The 14,083-nt window shown below is 43.7% G+C and overlaps 1 protein-coding gene across 2 annotated transcripts in view; it reads left to right on the forward strand.

Annotated features, from left to right (window-relative positions):
* The window catches only part of EML4 (EMAP like 4), an 89,824-nt gene that overhangs the window by 55,925 nt on the left and 19,816 nt on the right, over positions 1–14,083 (forward strand). For both annotated transcript variants that reach the window (XM_081000500.1, XM_081000501.1), the window contains 8 exons: positions 197–307; positions 3,072–3,167; positions 4,430–4,564; positions 5,667–5,802; positions 9,191–9,342; positions 11,600–11,725; positions 12,214–12,345; positions 13,706–13,773. In XM_081000500.1, coding sequence (XP_080856626.1) covers positions 197–307; positions 3,072–3,167; positions 4,430–4,564; positions 5,667–5,802; positions 9,191–9,342; positions 11,600–11,725; positions 12,214–12,345; positions 13,706–13,773 — 956 coding nt within the window. The remainder of the gene's footprint in view (positions 1–196; positions 308–3,071; positions 3,168–4,429; positions 4,565–5,666; positions 5,803–9,190; positions 9,343–11,599; positions 11,726–12,213; positions 12,346–13,705; positions 13,774–14,083) is intronic.

Genomic DNA, 14,083 nt, shown 5'->3' on the forward strand with positions numbered 1-14,083 from the left:
AAATCCTGTTTCTGAAGGTTGATCTGAAAAGCAGCATGCTCAGTTACCCGTATTGTTGCAAGGTGTTCCTTTCTCAGTAATTGGTGGTGTTCACCTCAACCAAAAGATTAAACTGCTTAATGTAAGGCTAATTTTGCATGTTTCTATTTTCAGCTCCTTTCAGTAACCATTTCCATGAAATTGTTTTCATTTTCAGTCTTTGCCTCCCCATGTTAGAGTATGGGATTCGGTGAGTGTGGCAACTCTGCAAGTCATTGGCCTTGGGACTTTCGAGCGTGGAGTAGGATGCCTGGATTTTTCAAAAGCGGTAAGCAGGGAAATGCATTTTTAAACAAACGAAACAAAAAAAAGGTTCTGGATTTTACAACATCACCCCCTCCCTCTCAATCAAACCAGAGTCATGTGAGATACAGCAAGGAAATGGCTGACAGGCATATATAGCACACAACATCACCTTTTTAAAGAACTAGCTACTATATGCAGGGACGCGGGTGGCGCTGTGGGCCTAGGACTTGCCGATCAGAACGTCGGCGGTTCGAATCCCTGCGATGGAGTGAGCTCCCGTTGCTCGGTCCCTGCTCCTGCCCACCTAGCAGTTCGAAAGTATGTCAAAGTGCAAGTAGATAAATAGGTACCACTCCGGTGGGAAGGTAAACAGCGTTTCCATGCGCTGCTCTGGTTCGCCAGAAGCAGCTTAGTCATGCTGGCCACATGACTGTACGCCGGCTCCCTCGGCCAAAAAAGCGAGATGAGCGCCACAACCCCAGAGTCGGTCACAACTGGACCTAATGGTCAGGGGTCCCTTTACCTTTACTATATGCAAGGTTGTGTGAAACACCTGTGGATTTGTATGTATTTTGTTGTTAAGCCACCAAACTTGATATTGCATTACTTCTGTGGACTTAAGGGACTTAAGTAGCTTTGAGGGTTTGCAGTATGACTTGTGCTAACCTGTTTGTAAACCTGCATCCAGTGGCAGATAAAGGGAGTAGGAGAGTCTGCCCCATCCATGCTGCTAATCAGTTCCATTTCCACTATGGAAAAATATGCTTCATATTGTGTGCAGAGTACTGTACTCATGAAGCTGGTGCATGGTTTCCAACTCAGTCCTGTCCAATTGCAGCCATCCTCAGAGGCAGCTTCTGTGCATTCTTCTTGTTGTTTGCTTGTTTGCTAGTTAACTGCACCAGGGCATTGTAGCTTTGTACAACAAAGCTTTGCCCTAAGGTTATTGTCAGCCTAGCAGTTCCAGCCAATCCTCCTACAGCAGCATGGTGCGCTGGATCAACACATGACATGCACACAGTACAGTGGCATGGGAGTTGTGGTGCTTCAGCTCAGGGATGGGAAACCCATGGCCTCCCAGATGTTACTGTATTCCAGGTTCTGCCAGTGACCATTGGCAGTGCCTGGTTAGGGCTGATTGGAGTTTGCATGCGACAGCATCGAGAGGACCATGGGTTTCCCCAACCCTACTTTAGTTCTCAAGCAGCCAGATCCTATGGAAATCTCCATCAATTAGTGTTCTGACAGTTGCTGACAGCAAGTCTATGCTATGACATTTTATCCCCCCCCCCCCAGAATTGCCCTAATTGTGAAAAATAATGAAAAACCAGAATGAGTCACCTAACATGCAACTTAAGAGTGTTGAGAACTGTGGGGATGGGTGTGTACATTCTACTAAAACGCGGCTCTCTAGAGGGTAGATAGCTCTCCATGGTGCAACACATGACAGATGACCGAACAACAACACACAAAAGAACCCCACAAAGTCTGCAAGCAATGCCCGAAATAGAAATGAAGGCTGCATTGTGTATTTGTTTCAACACCTGCTGAAAGATTTGTTTCTTGTAAGGAAGTTCAGGAAGGCTAAATTTTGGCAAGCTCTGATACAAAGGATTTGTTTTTCCCTCTGATGTTGAACTTGACCTAGAACAGGAAATAAGGAAACCCTTGCTTTGCACTTCTGCCCTTTTCAGAAATAGCTTAGCCCTATCCATTTCTTTAAATAGCAACTGTCTAGTCTCAGTACTTCAGCATTGGCCATATCAGTGTTTGTAGCATAAACATTTGTATTTCTACATCTCTGGTGGGGTGGTGATGGCATTGCATCCTACATTTGTCAAAATAGTGAGGTTTTGTAGAAGAAGAAAACAAGTGTGAGGTTTCTCAGGTCAAAGGCGACCTACCTGATTTTAATAATGGTTTTTATCTAAATTAGCACCAATGGAACGTGTGCATGTGTTGCATCTTGGGCACATTTAATGTACTTAGGGATATGTGGCAGTGGACAGTATACTAGACAAAGGTAGAAAAGAAAATCAGCTGCTTGGATTGACTTTTAGGATGCGATAAGACGTTTCAAACTTTTCTAATGTTGGGCATGTTATCTACCCTAAGCCTGTCCAGATGCGATTCTATTCTTATGTTACTGTGTGATTGTCTCAGGGTCACCTAGTGTGCTTCACAGCTGAGTGAGGATTTGAACCCTGGTCTCCCAGGTCTAGTCCAACGCTCTCAACTACTGCACCACAGCATGAGCAGCAGCTGCTCTGGTGTGCTAAGACTTTACACGTAGCAACTTGAGAGTCTAGCAGAAAGATTAAGCTGGCCTTATGGAATGCCACTTGTGGGCAATTTCCTTCCACGTTCAGAGAAATATTGAATGCTAGGTATTAATAACCTCAAATAATCATCAAAATAATAGGGAAATGGATTTGTACAAGTTTTATCTGCATACATCACATTGGCCTGCTTCTTATGACTTGGTAGGCCAAACTGTGGCTTACCAAGACCAGCAAATGTGTGGGCTCTTGGAGTGACGTTGCAGCCATTTTTTTCCTCCTCAGCCCTTTTTTAGTGCTGCACCATAAGGCAATATTTGGCTCATCGTGTCATCCAAACTGGGATTTGGGGTTAAACTCTCTCCTCACTAGGAAGGAGCAACTGCAAGGTCTTCTCCACTGTTTTGATAAATCATTGTTTGACTTACTAGGCCTTTTGAATTCTATCTGACTTGTAGCTTAGCCTATATCTAATGACGACATGCTTTGCTAATTTCTTCTCTTAAGGACTCAGGTACACATTTGTGTGTGATCGATGATTCTAACGAGCACATGCTGACTGTCTGGGATTGGCAGAAGAGATCAAAAGTAGCCGAGATTAAGGTAATATATATATATCCTGTATATATATATATGTACAAAATCATTACACAGATACACATGCTGTGAACTGTAGTAAATGTTTGTTATCTGAGACCGCAGCTTCTTCAGTGATTGATATTGAGAAATGCGAATGGAAAACTTAGAAGCCCATGTAGGTCAGATAATCTTAGAAAGCCTATTTTAGAGCTTCATAGAGCAAAATATTTGCAAGAGTTCAGCATATATGATGTTTGTTTTTGTTTATTTGATGCTTTTACAAAGCCGCACGTGGTTTCTGACACAGAAGTTATCTTTATGAAGGATCTTTCATTGTGTCAAGAACCTAATGTCATTTTCTCAATCCCTCGCCCCATTTCTCACATCTGCAAACTGAAGAGAGGCTAATGTATAGGTGGGATTAAACCCTAGATCTCTTCTGCTTTCAGCCTCATGTTATTAGCTGTGGGAAATGAATGTATTCCAGATAACAAGGGCTTGGATCCTGTGATAAATTAACTGAAGGAAGTTCACGATGGAAGGTTTTCCATATTTCCCTTCTGTAATGAGTATGGGTTGCTCGTGCGTAAGTTGCCGCCTCTCCTGGCTATGTTGCCTTGTTAAACCTTTCTGTCTGGACAGCCCTTCACTTCGTGGCTGCCTCAGTCGCTAGCAGAATCCGTCAGTGGGCGTTTCTTAAACCTTTTCCAACATAAAAGTTGTTTGACGCCAAGTCTCCTCCTACTCTCCCTGTGCGGAAGCCTTCTGCGCAGGGAGGGCGTGGGTAGCGGAGGACCCGTGCTCTCCCCGCTGGTGTCCGGTGAAGAGTCCTGGAGCCCTCTCGCCGATTCCCCCATCTGCCCCCCTTTATCCCTGGTGTTGCGCTGATTTGCTTCCCCATCTGCTGAGCTGCCTCTCTCCCTGCTGGGCCCTTCTCCAGCATCATTTGAGAGCCTTCCCTCCGCCTCTAGCTCCGATGTCAGTTCCCTGACACCTTCCCTCTTCGGTGATTCTGGAAAAGCCTCTTTTCAAAGTAGGAAGCCCTCCTTAAAAATATGGGACAGAGTGCAGGGGCCTGATGGCAAAGATGGAGTACATTCAAAGCAGGCATGTGCAGGGGACAGTGGCTTGGAGAACCCCAGGTAGCAAGAATGAACTGCTATTAATAAATATACTCATTTGCATGCCCATTATGTGGTATTTGTTTGCATAACGGTGAATTGTCTCCACTTATCTGCGCAAGCAGGAATGTTAACCGTGGTAACTGCCTTTTGTTGTTTCAACAGACTACAAACGAAGTTGTTCTTGCAGTAGCATTCCATCCAACTGACAAAGACACAATAATAACATCCGGCAAATCCCATATTTTTTTCTGGACTTGGAGTGGCAATTCTTTGACAAGGAAGCAAGGGATTTTTGGGGTAAGCATTCTTCCTCTCTGGGCAAGCTTCCTTCCTTGGTAGTCAAGATCATCTGAATTTATCAGACTGATGATCCTTAGATAACTGTTGTGGAGAAGAAAGGACTGTTCTGCCTAATAGGTCCCATATCTAATATATCGAGTGACTACACAAAGACAGGCATTTAACTACTTCCAATGTAAAATGCACGTAGCAGAACCTCGAGAGAGTGATTTTGGGCAGGGGGTGCAGGGTCACTAAACCTTGTCCTTGTGAGCCATATTCCCACTCATAATCATGTCTCCACCTCATGCAATAACAGGGTGGAGCTCTCTAGGCCATCTTCTAGCCCAGCCATCAGCTTGACATAGGGAATCCAGAGAAAGAGTGTATCCCCCTCAGATAGCTGTCCTCCTTCCATTTGAAGACCTGTAGGAAAGGAGAGCTTGCCACCCTTCTAGGTAACGATTTCCATTGTTGAACCGCTCTTGCTGTCGAAAGGTTTTTCATAATATTCGACTAAAGTCTTCCCTCCTGTGATATCAAGCCTGTTAGATATAGGCAACGGAAATCAAGACTTTGTCTTCTTCTCTGTGGCAGCCTTTTATTTATTCGAAGAGCACTATCATGCCCCTGCTCAGTATTCCTTTATCTCCAGGTGAAATATACCCAATTCCATCCATCTTGTTGGACTTGTTTCCCATACTCAGCTGAACATCTGTGCTGCCCTCTTCAAAAACCTTTTCTGGTTTCTCTAGCACCTCTATTCTCCTCATCCCTGTGGAGTTCTAAATGCATGTTCAGTCTCCAAGATGCAGGTTTTGAACTCCACAGAGTGAGGTGGGGTGGATGCAGCAATGAAAGCAGAAAACGGGAGAGACCAGCCTAAGCATCTTGTTCTGCTACTGCTCTACTCAAGTGCTATGGCATAATGAATGGCAGCCATCCCTCACATTTTCCAAAGCAGTGGTTGAGATGGAGAGAGTGCTACCATGTTTGAAGCAGCCCATGGAAATGTCTCGGGAACGAGATGTTCCAGATTGTTCCCGTTTTGCTTTTGTACGTCTGCCTTGTACTTTTTTTAAAAAATGCATTTTGTTGTTCCCTTCTTTCCTTTTTTTAGAAATACGAAAAACCCAAATTTGTTCAGTGCTTAGCATTTTTAGGAAACGGAGATGTTCTCACTGGAGACTCAGGTGGGATAATGCTTATATGGAGCAAAACTGCTGTAGAAGCCACTCCTGGGAAAGGATCGAAAGGTATGGCAATTTGTTAAACTGGCTTATGTATATAGGGGCAGATAGGTTTAAAAATTCATAAAATGCAAGGAATTACGAAGGTAGTCAAAGGAATTTTCAAGTGCATGCAAGTTTCATACATCTTCAGCCTGTTGTGTCAATCCATGAAAAAACACCAGGTGACTCTTAGTGAACTGCCCTCCAGCAAACTTTCTTCCCATTTTGACGCACTGGAGCAGTAGCCATAATGATTTAAAAAAAAACCCCATGCTTTCATATTACGGGCTAACCATATAATTTTCTCCCGGGCTGCTCCGAAATCAGCAAGCGCTTAACTTTCCCATTCATGCTTCTCAGCAAGAATTTTTAAACAACGTTAAAAACCACAATTTTTACTAGTATACTTCAGAAGGGACTTGGATTCAGGACGGGCAAAATGAAGCTACTTCTTCATATGGCATGTGCTTATTGGAAGTCGCTGCTGCAGTATGTGGGGGCAGCCACTGGTTTAGATGAGATTAGACAAATTCATGGAGGGTAGGCCTGTCAGTGATTATTTGCTACCTCCAGCAGTTTCAGGGACACCATGGCACTGAATGCCAGTTGCTGGGGGAGCAGAAGAGGCAAAGAACAATTGCCTTCCATCTCTTGCTTGCGGGCTTCCCAGAGGCATCCAGCTTTCCACTGTGAAAACTGGGAAGCTAGACTAGATGGATCCTTTGGCTTACCTAGCCTGGCCCATCTTAAATATCAGCATATTCTATACTTGGATTCCCTTTCCTTAGGGAATCAAGCAGGTACATGTGGCTGCCTGCGCCATCATATGGGCTATGAGATTGTCAAGAATCGCTTCTGCAGTTGCTCAGTGCTTAGGATGAGGCACACTAAGAAATATGCATGAGCAATGCAAAACCTCTTAACTGCAATGTGTAATGTATCACATTGGAGAAGATGTCTTAACGTAATACAGTTTTATATAGCAGTATTTGGTCTTTAATATTGACACACACATGAAAGGAATACGTAAAGAAAATGTAATGTATCAGATACTGGCATTAGAGTTTGCTCTAATTTTAATTTTCTGCCTTTCAAGTTAAGCATGCTTTATAGGCCAGCGTTTTGTTTCAATTTAAAATTTTTAAGAAGAATTACTATTTGCAACCAGCCATATGCAGGTCTGGCATTGCTGAGCCCTAAGGTAGCTCTTAAATCCAAGGATAATTGTTGTTTTTGGCAGCTAATTAAAATGCTGCGGCTTAAATGGGCATGCCAGAAAAAACATACTGTCAGAACAGGACGTTTTAACTGCAAATATATATATTTTCAGCAAATTTTCTTTCTGAAGAAAAGAATAAAATAAAAATTTAATGATAAAATGGATCGTACATTTAATATCATAATAACCCGCCTAAAGCAAATGGCTCTTTGCTATAGTTGTCATAGCAAATATTCCATAATGAAAAGTTGAATGTATTAATTATTTAAATGGTTCCAGGATTTTGTTGAGCTGGGCTTTTTATGGCTGATGTGTGCTGTTGAATTTATCATGGCTTTAATAGAGTTTTAGGTCTGTGTGTGTGTCTCTGTGCTTACATCGAGAAATAAAGCAAACTGCTCCCTAGGGATGGCCTGCTAAGTAAAGTTGGCATCTTTTACTTTCACTTGGGTTTTATGGAGAGCTTTGAAGCTAGGCACACATTTGTTATATATACATTTTATCCTAGAACAGATGGTAGTTCACACCCAATGGCATCTGCCCTTTAAAAATTAATCTTGAAGATTAACAAAAAAAAACCAAAAAAAAAACCCTTTGCAGTAGCAGCCAGATGAACTAATGTTATTTGGTAAGGTTTTCTAATTAAAATATCTGGGCACATTGTTACGTGCAAAGCCTTTACACCAGTAATCCAATTCACGCCTGAGCTGCACTTAATGCAGGTTTTATAGAGGTTTTTTACATTTGTTTCTGAATTCATCCTTCAGTGTTTATGTAGAAAATTAGCAAACCCAATTAGCATTACCAACTTTTACTAAAGCCACCCTAGACATCCCTGGCCCCCACAATACACACACACACACACACACACACACACACACTCCTCTTGCAGACACACCTCTTGTTTTTGAAAATTTGGGCAGATAGCTTCTAGTCATGAGAGCTATATGAAGCCTCTGAGCTCGGAAGCATCCCGTACTCCCTCCAAGCACCTGGCGTTCAGTATCCTACTGCCTCCAAGCCTAGAGGTTCTATTTTATCTATCAAAGTTAAAAAGACATCAAATCATTTTTTAAAAGCATATATGTAGTTTTGTTCAAACCATGATTCACCAAGGCAGTTAGCCCTAGAATATGTTTTAGTTCCAGAAGTAGTTTTCTTCTTTTTCTTTTCTGCCCCAGAACAAAGGACTAGATCTTAATGGACTTGAATTAACAGCAGAGCAATTTTTGCTTGAACAATAGAAGAAACTTCTTACTGGAGCAATTTGATAATCGGACCAGTTATCCAGAGGCGTTGTGGGCTCTTATTCACTGCTGCTCTTCCAGCAGAAGCTTGCCAACCATTGCTTGGGGGAAAAGGAAGGCTCTTAGCTCTGGATTTCCTACCTCAAGCAGGTGGTTGAACTAAATGGCCTACAAGACATTCTCCAGTTCTTTATGATTCCATGGCCCAGTTCAGATAATCACATTAGCAAGCCAAGATAAGCCTATGCCTGCACATGTAGCCATTTCCCTCCTTGTTGGCACACCACAGTTAAACTTACAAGCCTATAGTCTCTTGTTCCACCCAAACCAGGAGTGTGGTTTAAGTTTCCAGTTTGTCCCAAATCTGGAAACCCTAGTTTCCCAGTTCAGATGCAATGGGAAATCATAGCTAACTGATGGTTTCCTAACTTACTGCTGAGAAAGGAGGATGGAAGGGGGTAGCGCAAGCATGGAGTGTGCAGGTAGAATGTTTGTGCATATCATAGCTTCCTAAACTGAGACATGGTCATCCAAACTGACTTTGTGCTTTTGTTATAATATTCAGAGAGGACTTTGGTCACTACAGAATGGCAGTGGGAAGCCTCTGCCAGTCTAGGATCTAGGGCAAAAGATTCCACAGCATAGTTAGATTGCAAATTCAGGCAGGCTTGAACCCCTAGAATCTCTGTTAGGAAATTGACCACCAAGTTCCCAACAGGAGTGATCATGAAACCATTGGAAGCTACTTTGTAAGAACTTTTAAGTTCCAGTTTTGGCAGGCTAGAAAATCACGGTGTTGTTGAAACCATCCACATAGGAAAAAATACCCACCCACCCAAAAAAAGTGTCTGTCTTTAATGTAATATTTTCATTTTTCTGATTATTCTTCTGTGTAAGCTGGCAAAACCATTATAGCAACTTAGTACTCTTTCTGCTGTGACCACAGGTGTGTATCAGATCAGTCGGCAAATCAAAGCTCACAATGGCAGCGTGTTCACCCTCTGCCAAATGAGGAATGGGATGCTGCTCACTGGAGGTGGGAAGGACAGAAAAATAATTCTGTGGGATCATGACTTGAACCCTGAAAGGGAAATAGAGGTAGGCATATTACTGTCACCAAAGAAATGGAAGCACATTGCAATTGTGGTACTGCTGTTGCTCTTCTTGTTATTGCTGTGCTACTTACAACTTCATTTACATCCCTCCCCCCCAATTGATTTCATTATTAATGTTTTTACCTCATCATTTCTCTGATGAGCTTAGGACAGTACACAAGATTCCCACCCCCTTCTGTTTTTATCTTCACAACAACCCAGAGAGATTGTCTAGGTCTGCAGTCACCTAGTGAGCTTGTATGAGTTGGTAGGGAACAAGACCCTTGAGCCTATTCTGCCCACATGTGGCTATTTCCCTTCTGTCATATTCATACAACTTTGCCTGCTCACTTCAAGCCCACTTTCCACATTTGCCGTGGCGGACTCTCGCTAACACATGTCTGTACCACAATACGTTTCTCTGGGCTCAATCCAGTGGGAAGTGTTCCTTGGTAAGCCCCATTGAATCGGGCTTGTGTAAAATGATGTCTGTGCAGCTCTGCTCCATGTTACTGAACACCCTGCAGAGAGATGTTGCTGATTAATTCTGCCCTTGGTTTTATCTGTGAAGCAAGTTCAATGCCACTCCCAGTTTACAAATGGGGAAACATGACAGATGCATCGCAGCTTGTCTTGAAATCCACAGGTGATCGGCAGCTTGAACCCAAAATTGCAGAGTCCCACTCCAGCACGCCCCTCACCTGGCCTTGGCAACTCCCAGTAAAAAGCAAAATGACATTTTAATCTCTATTTGCGGTGATGAATTCACAGCCTCTGGGGCTGTTAATATACCTGTTGGGTAAGGGAAATGGCTTCAAAAGAGTCATTTTAAAAAGATAATTAATAAAATCAACAAGTTTGATGCCAACTGGATATAAATCACCATTGAACTTGGTAAACAGCAACCTGAGTGATGTAGATTGTTATCTCTCCTAATCCTATTCCCTTTGTTAACGTGCCATGTTCTCTGTATACAGCTGTTATTTGATGCTGAAAAATCCTGCCAGCTCTTCTGGGAAAAATAGAGTAGTTAGATAAACATCTTTGCATTTTTTTAGTTTGAGGTCCCCGTCCCCCATTTTATTTCCTCTTATAGTGCTACTTGGCATTAGACAGGCAAGCAAATCGAACGTTTTAAAATAGAAAATGTAAGGAAGCAGCCAGCAGATGTTAAGATTCTTTATCACTCCCAACGCTTGTTCCTCACGTGTTGAGAGATGTCTTTAACATACTTGCGTGAGAAGCCTTCATTCTATTGAGACTACTTAAAACGGTGTGCAGCGAAGAATTCAGTATAGCAGGTTCTTCCTTGTTTGTATCCATTCTGAAGTCTTCTTCGATGCTTGTGTTTCTGAAATCAGATAGCAGTGCAATACAACTCCTTAATGGTGCATTCTAAGAATCATCCCCACCACTTATAAAATTTAGTGGGATTGCTCCTTTTAAGTGGCCTTTACAAACATAGTTGCCAGAAGCGTCTTGCCAGATGTGGTGGAGCCACTATGCTAGCTTCCTGGCAGGTCAGTTTCACACCAGGAGGGGCAAGGAAGTGGGGAGGTCAGTGTGGTGTAAATGCACAGGCAGGAAGATCAAGTTGGCTCCAATGTTGCATTTGTACCACACCAACTTCCCCTCCCATCCCGCTCACCCCTCCTTTCCTTGCCAGGAAACTAGCACTGCAACTGCAGCTACGCTCAACCCAGCAAGCCACTTCTAAATGCTGCTGTCATCGGCACCAAGGAAACGTTCTATTGATGCTTCAATAATCCAGGCTGCTCCTGTTGATGAGTAGGGACAGAGTCTGCCTTCATTTGAGCAGCTCTTTTTGAGGCGAGCACAGTTTGCCCTTTAAGCAGACCCATTTTCCAAACTGGATCTCGCACTCCTGTCTCTGGGCACTCTACCTTCCCTGCCAATCCCTCCTCATGTCCAGAAAAGCCTTGCTTTGGGAGAAGTGGGAGGATAAGTTGGCAGCAGAGGGTCTAACCAGCAGGGATGTCCCTCAAATCTAACCACTAGCCTGTTAGGCAAATATTGATAGCTGTCCTTACTCCACTCCATTCAATGTGTTCTTTACAAGTATTGTAGTGTATGTCATGAGCGGAGCACTAGATTTAAAATAGTTTGGTGCCGATTTAGACCCATTTCCAAATTCCTCCTCAGCTCTGCATGTGCTTCAAGACGCTATTGTTTTTAGAAATTAGAACTGTTATGCTCTGAGGACTAAAATAATTGAGCTTATGGGAAATCTGTTTTATTAGGTTCCTGATCAATATGGGACAATCAGAGCTGTGGCAGAAGGCAAAGCTGACCAATTTCTACTTGGCACTTCGCGGAATTTTATTTTGCGAGGAACATTTAATGACGGTTTCCAAGTGGAAGTACAGGTGAGTTCACTTCACCCCCTTTCCCATCCACCCACTACTTCAGCTGCACCATTGAGATTTAATCGGTTTGGTACAGGTTATAGAGGGACGCGGGTGGCGCTGTGGGTTAAACCACAGAGCCTAGGACTTGCCGATCAGAAGGTTGGCGGTTCGAATCCCCATGATGGGGTGAGCTCCCGTTGCTCCGTCCCAGCTCCTGCCAACCTAGGAGTTCGAAAGCACGTCAAAGTGCAAGTAGATAAATAGGTACCGCTCTGGCGGGAAGGTAAACGGCATTTTCGTGCGCTGCTCTGGTTCACCAGAAGCGGCTTAGTCATGCTGGCCACATGACCCGGAAGCTGTACGCCGGCTCCCTCGGCCAATAAAGCGAGATGAGCGCCGCAACCCCAGAGTCGGGCACGACTGGACCTAATGGTCAGGGGTCCCTTTACCTTTACAGGTTATAGATAGCTGTCCAGTAATTCAGGTTTGCTTTGCTTACATTATAGGGGCACACAGATGAGCTCTGGGGCCTGGCGACACATCCCTTTAAAGATCTCTTCTTAACGTGTGCTCAAGATGGGCAAGTTTGTATGTGGAACTCAGCGGACCACACACTTGAATGGACCAGGTTGGTGGAGGTATGCGAGCTTCTTTTTCTGAAGTTGTCAGCTGTAATCATAGGATGCTTCCCTTCCTACACAAGTAGAGCTTCCTCTTAGGGGTGGAGCCAGCCTGTACTAGTATATCTCATAACAAGCAATGGCAATGCCTTTGCAGTGTCGGGGGGGGCGGCATAGCTCAGAAGTAGAGCACATGTGCTTTGTCATTGGGCCTTGTTGGTGTGGAGGAGGGTTGGCAGTGTTTTTGTACGCATGTTATTAAGAACAATACAAAAGTGTGGCGTTAATATAGTCTGGTTAGTGGTCATCTGAACATGGAACCTCAGGATTGTAGACATAGACCTATTGGAATTAATGGACAGAACTAACTTCAGGTCATTAGTTTCATTGGGTCTGCTCTGGGTAAGGGTTTAGATGAAGGCAACCCTAAGTTTCTTCTTCATTTTGCATTTACTTACGGTTCCCCTTCATTGCAGCTAGTAAGCTTGTTATCTTCCTTGCACTGCACACATATACTGTGCTTTAGTAATCAGGGACAGTGAAGACGCTCTTGCATTGTCCCCTTCAAAATTAGGCATGAGGTAGGGGACGCGGGTGGCGCTGTGGGTTAAACCACAGAGCCTAGGACTTGCCGATCAGAAGGTCGGCGGTTCGAATCCCCGCGACGGGGTGAGCTCCCATTGCTCGGTCCTGCTCCTGCCAACCTAGCAGTTCGAAAGCATGTCAAAGTGCAAGTAAATAGATAGGTACCGCTCCGGCGGAAAGGTAAACGGTGTTTCCGTGTGTTGCTCTGGTTTGCCAGAAGCGGCTTAGTCATGCTGGTCACATGACCTGGAAGCTGTACGCTGGCTCCCTCGGCCACTAAAGCGAGATGAGCTCCGCAACCCCAGAGTCGGCCACGACTGGACCTAATGGTCAGGGGTCCCTTTACCTTTTCCTGATTAAGTTTTCTAGCCCTCCAGATGTTGCTGAACTACAGCTGCTACCATCCCTGACCACGCTGGCTGAGCTGATGGGTTGATACCCAACAACAGTTGGAGGACTACAGGTTCCCCATCCCCAAACTATATTCTTCTATTGAATCTCTTATCATGGAGAGTTGGAGTACAGTTCTTTCCATATCATCAGGGTACCTGAGTGACTAATTTATTCAGAAATGTTATTTTTGCGGGAAAGAGTTAATTGATTCAAATCTTACCATGAGGACAATAAATATTGCAGCAACCCCTGACCATCTTGCTTTATAAGTTAGAACTGTGGTGCTTGTGCCATTTTCCTTTTTTTCAGTCCAGGTGAGGCAGTTTGGCATATATGTTGTTTTTGTGTGAATGTTAACTAGGTTTCAGCCTAAATCGTAAGACCAAAATGTGTCTTTCAGGAACCAGGACATTGTGCTGACTTCCATCCAAGTGGAACAGTGGTAGCGATAGGAACACACTCAGGAAGGTAAATGCTTTTGTCCCTCTGCTCAAGCGAAGCAAATGCAATTATTATATCTCAGGAAATTGTTCTGGTAATTTGTTTGTTTCACTCCAATGTCTTCTCCTTTCCCTACATATCAGGTATGTAACCTCCTCTGGGGAGGTGGGGGGGGGGGGAGAGAACATAAAAATATAATGGTGACACATTAACACGTTTATATATATTTTTGAAGCCACTGGAATTTATCGTTACGCAAGCAAAACAAAGCTGACCTACCCCAGCTAGAGATCTCGTGTATTCATATTTTCATCCTTTGTTTTTTCATGGTAGTAAA

This window comes from Podarcis pityusensis (genome assembly GCF_964106645.2).
Source record: "Podarcis pityusensis genome assembly, chromosome: 3".
NCBI lineage: Eukaryota > Metazoa > Chordata > Lepidosauria > Squamata > Lacertidae > Podarcis > Podarcis pityusensis.